Here is a 6,270-nt window from a genome sequence, read left to right on the forward strand (position 1 = left end):
AGGAAGTGCTAATTTTATAAGGTGCTTATTTTTTAAAATATCAACTTTTTTTGCCAGGACGGTCTCCAGATGCTACGTGAAAAGTTTCGTGCGAATCGGACAAAAGCACATAAATGGAGTACGAAAATGTAGTTTATGGACTTATGGAAAATTCTAGGCGGAAGTGGGCGTGGCCTATATGGGGAGATTCAGCTCCATTCACCGAACGCGTGGATATAATGTTTTTAAAACGATGCGGGAGTTGTTGGCCTAAACCTACTTTTCTTAATAATAGGCCACTTAGTGGCCAACTGAAAGCGACGCATAGAATATCTAAGTTTCACCAGGCCTGACCACTTTGCCAGATAAAATTTCACTTTCATATATGTTCCCCCCTGAACATAAATTCAAAAGAAAGCAAATTATCAGTCAAACTTTACCGCAAATAATAATAACTTTAGCAATTACAATAGGGACCTCCAGCGGTCGCTGGCTCAGTCCCTAAATATAAATTAATTTTGTTGTTATCTCTATAGGACCCATTTGACGCTGCAGGCTACTACCACCTGGCTCTTGCTGCAGCCATAGAACTGGGCAACAAGAGGTCTCAGCTGCAGCTGTGCACCCGCCTCGCCACCATCTACCACAACTTCCTAATAAACCGGGAGCTCTCTCTTTTCTTTTACCAAAAGGCAAGAGGATTTGCTGCAGAGCTGAATGTGAGGAGGATTAATATCTCCCCAGATCAGCTTTATAGCAGCACCTCACAGTACAAGAAGAATGGACAACAGTAAAGACAGTTTGTCAGGTCTTTGTTTCACAAAAATTTGCATATAGCTAAATGAATGTTCTTTTATGATACAGAAAAAATATGTTTCATGAGAAGCCTTGCATTAAGACTACAGCACAGATTCAACTGATCCCAAAGGAAAATCCATTTTTAAGACCCTACTTTGAAAAGATAATGAAGGTCAGGGTGCCCAGGATGTCCGTTCTAATCATCTATTGCGTTTTAAAACCTTTCTCTCAGTCCTCTGTTAGAGGTCCAGTGTGTAACAGTTAGGAGGATCGCTTTGCAGAAATGGAATGTAATATGGATTAATTGCTATGTTTCTACAGTAGCCCAGAACAAACAAACCAAACACTGGCTCTAGATAGGGACTTGGAATAGGAGGGTAAAGCAAGGGAGTTTCGATCTGCAGCTACACCCCTATATACCACTTCATGCTATACACTAGACCTTTATTCTGCAGGAAATAAACAGATAAATTAAATAAACCTAGCAAAAAAATCTTTAAGTATTTGTATGTGATGGTTTATAAACAATGGGTAGATGTGTAAGGTCTGTTGATTTCATCCTTGCATGTTTCCCAGTATGTACATATGTACAAAAATGAAGAAAACCTATTGCTTACCCATTACACTCAACTATTAAAAAAAAAAAGGTGCCTATTGTTAAAAGACATAAATGAACGGCAAGAAATGCAGATTTTAACTGATTACTCAGAGAGTAATAGCTTGTGGAGATTCATAAAGCAGTTTGACTTAAAAATATTGGCAAATGAAAATTCATGCAGTGTTCTAAATAAGCACTCCCACTGTACTGTATACTATCACAGCTGGTTATGCAAGGCATCAGGGATAGGACCCAAACACAGACAGATGAGGCAGCAGGATGATTTCAGAAGAAGAAAAGTTTACAAACATCTGATAGGTAGACAGGCAGGTAGGTAGTTACGGGTCCAGGTAACAATAAAAATAACAGACACTCGAACACGAACACAAAGCTAGAAAACAACAAAGAAACTAGGACAAACTGACCTAGGAGTGGGAATGGGGTTGCAGGGCTGACATGACAAGAAATTATAGGCAGGTGAGTAGATGGGTGGAGCAGTCAGGTGATGGGGAAAGGAGAGAATGTCCAGGGCGTCTGGTAGATGGATGGTAATGAAGGGACCAAGGGATTATACGGTCAGATGCTATAAGAGTTTTGGTAGTTCCCATTTTTTTTGTTATTGAGTTCAATGACTACAATGTCCCATTTCAAAACTCTGTGTGAACTGGTAACCAGTCTGAGGATGTCCCTGCTGACACTAAAGCACCGTGTTTTTTATGGAATCTGGAGAGATTGTGACTTTTTCAAGAACAACATACAAAATGGTTGAGGCATGGGTCAGTCCTGCCCTGATACTCAAGTTTGAACCAGGACGTATCTTGCAATCCAGGTGACCTTTACAACACTTTGTTTGCTAATTTTAATATCCACCTTCATTTTTATTAAATAAAATGTTACAATGTGTGGACATCTTTAAAGAAGTCAGAAGAATTGAAGAGGCTTACTTGTTATGCTACGTCCTGGAGGATTTTTAATAAATCTGGTTGCATGACGTCAAGGTCCATCCTGTCAGAATCAATCAAATGCTTGAATTGCACTTTTGTTAGATTTCCATAGAAAAAGAGCAATGTAAGCTAAGTAGGGTTAAAGAAATGCCATTTTAGAATAGGTTTATGTGGTTTCAAGCAGGAAATCTTTAAATACACCGCACAGTATTATGTTATGGTGAGAAACGACACACTGTCATATACTGTACAGTGGTCAGCTGCCACATACTGTATAATATGCATCTGTCAGCAAGCATAGAGACCACAAATACAAGGGTAGATTGAAGGCTATGAATGCCACAAACTTGTTATTTTCTGCTCTTTTGATTTATTGTTTATGTTATCAGCAGGCAAAATGGGGATGCTTCAATGTCACCAGTATGCAGAGACTGAACTCTAAAATGACGTAGTCTGTCAGAGATGGAGTTCATGTTGAGGGAAGAAACAGCTATAGAAGGAGGAGGTCTATAAAGCTATGTTAACAGGCATTCATGTTCAGTTTCTGTTGCTTGTGGATTTAATGAATAACCAGCTAAGGCTGCAATCAGCCTCAGAATCTATGTATAGTACACTTCAAATAGAGTAGGTCTGCCTTCCTGGCTGCCGTCGCCAAGTGCTTGCTCATGGTGGGAACTGTTGGGTCTCTGCACTCTAAAAACAAATGTCTTAGCTTAACAAAGAAAATTGTTTGAGAGAACAGTTTCCATCTATCATTTTGAGTTGTGACAACATAGAATAAAATTATGTAATGAACTATATTAAGTAAGGTGAATTAGCTTTTCCTCTACAATGAAAGGTATTTTTAATTACCACCTACTTAATAATTAGTAGCATATAAGTTTTTAAGTTGATTATACGTAAAATTAAGTTGTTCCAAATAGTTTCCCCACATTTTCTAAAAGGTATTTTCAGTGTCATGTACTTCATAACTATAATAATCGTTTTTAAGTTGACACACATTTTTAAATTTTATGTAAGAAATTAATTAAACAAAACTTTTTGGCAATGTTTGGCAGCTGTTTTTATTTAGAATTGCAGTTTAGCAGTGTTTGAACACACAATTAAATTGGCTGGCCTTAAATTGTCCTATACATGGCCACCAATCTTCTCAAGGTCCTGCAGTCTTTTGTACACATTGTACATTTTAGATTAATTTTACAAAAACTGTAACAAACAGCAGCAGACTGTCACTATCAATGTACATTTAAGTTCCAATAGCTCAGATTCCCATCAACAAAGCCCAACACCTTGAGATATCCTTTCCCTCCATGATGGTTCCCTTGACCATGATGCTTGCTGTCATATGGTCAGATTCTGGGATGGACCGGTCACCAAACCTCAAAGTGGGAACAGGATCTTTCCATCACTCCAAATGCAGATTTCTGGTCTCAAATATGCAAAAATAACTTCACTCACTGCAAAATCCCAAATTTACAACTCATTCAATTCAAGGTTAACCACAGAACATACAACGCGGGTGAGAGATTACATAAAATGGGTTTCACTACATCAGATCAATGCACTTATTGCACACAGCACACCACAGACAATTATATGCATGCTTTCTGGCACTGTACACCAATTAGACAATTCTGGATACAAGTCACAGATCACCTATCACATATATTAGACTGCCGCATTCCCCTATCCCCTCAACTCTGCATCTTAGGAGACATGTCATCAGTACAATTACATAATCATATTATAACTACACTGTTCACAGCTCTAGCTGTCACCAAGGAAACAATCCTCCGAAACTGGAAAACAAGAAATAAACTGAACATCACACACTGGAAGAATCTGTTAATAGATCAAATTTCAATGGAAAAAATGTCAGCATCAATTAATCACAGCATACCCCGTTTCAACAAAACTTGGTCCACATTTATTCAAAAATCCACCTCTACAAATGCCTGATGTCAATTCCACAGAACCTGGCAACACACCTCTTTTTCTGTTGTTATTAATATCATCACCATCACTGAAATATCCAAACATATATACAAGCACTTATAAATACAGAGTACACGCACACTTACACACATACTCACATACACATGTACAGCATATATACAAAATTCCCCCCCATTGGTTAGGCCACCTCCTTGTCTGTCCGTTTGTCTGTCCGTCTGTCTGTCTGTCTGTCCGTCTGTCTGTCTGTCTGTCTGTCTGTCTATCTGTTTGTCAGTATATATGTAAGGCCACACAATAAACCTCCTCCTACTTGTCTACCATCAGAGATCAATGTTAACAACACCTGGTGTATTACTATGTACATTTATTTTATTTTCTGTTTGATAATTTACCTTATTTCCTCCATATGTTGTTTGATTTGTTTTTTTGTTCTGTAAATAAAAATAAAGATATGTCCTCCAAAAGTGGGGGGGTGTCGGCGGGCCAAAAAAAAAAAAAGCCCTGGTGAACCTGGACTTGGGAATAAAATATTGGAAGTGAAAGTTAAAAAAAAATTATAATTTTAACTTGCAATCATGTATTTAATTAAGTGGTGATAAAAGGGCCACTGAGTTACTTTTTAGAGTGTGTAAATAATTCGTAGTACAGTCTAGACCTACTCTATTTGAAAAATGTCCTGAGATAACTTTTGTAATGAATTGGCGCTAAACAAATAAAATTTAATTGAATTGAGTTGAATTGAAAAAATTGAATTGACAGTTTTAGGAACTTTTTATACAATTCTCTGTCTGTATTATGTTTTTTATTCATCATACATAGTTATTAGGCTTCTTTTTTGAAAAATGTATTCTTCTCCCTGTTGCTTGGCCATTATTCTATTTGCAGATGTCAGAGTGTAAAGGCTCTGTGATAATAGCTTTGTTCAGGTCTTACGAGATTCCTCTTATGGCACAGCCAGATTAAACATGGTAAGGCCACCAGGCTCAGCTGATGCCTCCAATAATCTGATGCTGGAGGGAAGATCCATCATCTCTAGACTCCAAATACTTTACTGCTTGCAAGCAGAGGTGAGAAGTAACAAGGTAAAAATACTTTGTTACTGTACCTAAGTAGTTTTTTCAGATATCTGTTACAACAACTTTTTACTTTTAATCCCTACATTTTTAAACAGAAATCTGTATTTTCTTCTCCTTATATTTTCAAAACAGACTCATTACTTTAGTTTTAAATCTACAGTAGGTAACTTTTATTAAAATAACTTTTTTGTCATATTTGCTAAAACTTTCACTATATCCTGACAGTAGTACACGAGACAGATAATCTGTGAAAAAAAGAAAAAGAAAACTAGTCTCAGTCCCAAAGCGTCTGTAGTTGACACCCTGTAAATGAGACTCAGCATTGCAACTATCTTTCTCGGCTCTGATTGGTTGTTTTCATTGAGGCCTGGTGGATTCTTGCAAATGTCATTAGGAGCACTAAGAGGAGCCATCATTATTATTATCATTGCACACCTTCCAACATCAAGACTAGTGCATATCACGCATTACAGATGTAACATGATGAAAATGACAATAACAATCAAGTAAGGTATTGAGTATTTTTTTACTTTTATACTTTCAGTACATTTCAGAACCTGTACTCACAGGACCGCCAGCTGACCCACGCAGCTCACCCGCAACTCTTCTTCATCTCCTTTGGACTGTCGGTAACGTACTGGGCATAGACAGATAACTTAACAGAGTTAACGGCTAAATGACTAAAAAGGACTGTTTAATTACTGTTAATGTTACTGATACTGTTACTATAGCCTTTCAGATAGTGCTAAGGTGATGTTAGTTTAATGTTATGCTTTACACAGATCTTTGCATGCAACTAACTCCCCTTTAACCGTACCGTTAATCTAAGATCACACACACACATATTCGGCCTAAACCTCAGCACACACGAGGAGAGGGAACTCAAACCCTCCCACTCCTCCATACTCTTTGTCTCTCA

The 6,270-nt window shown here is 37.6% G+C and overlaps 1 protein-coding gene across 1 annotated transcript in view; it reads left to right on the forward strand.

Moving 5' to 3' along the window:
- The window catches only part of LOC118338136 (SH3 domain and tetratricopeptide repeat-containing protein 1), a gene marked incomplete in the record, with an annotated part of 27,931 nt that extends 23,034 nt beyond the window's left edge, over window positions 1-4,897 (forward strand). Inside the window, 1 exon segment of the mRNA XM_035675366.1 lies at window positions 516-4,897. Within this exon segment, the coding sequence (XP_035531259.1) occupies window positions 516-773 (258 nt within the window).
- Window positions 4,898-6,270: the final 1,373 nt, after the last annotated feature.

Source organism: Morone saxatilis, unplaced genomic scaffold, assembly GCF_004916995.1.
Source record: "Morone saxatilis isolate NCDOM2014 unplaced genomic scaffold, NCSU_SB_2.0 Contig4, whole genome shotgun sequence".
Classification (NCBI taxonomy): Eukaryota; Metazoa; Chordata; class Actinopteri; family Moronidae; genus Morone; species Morone saxatilis.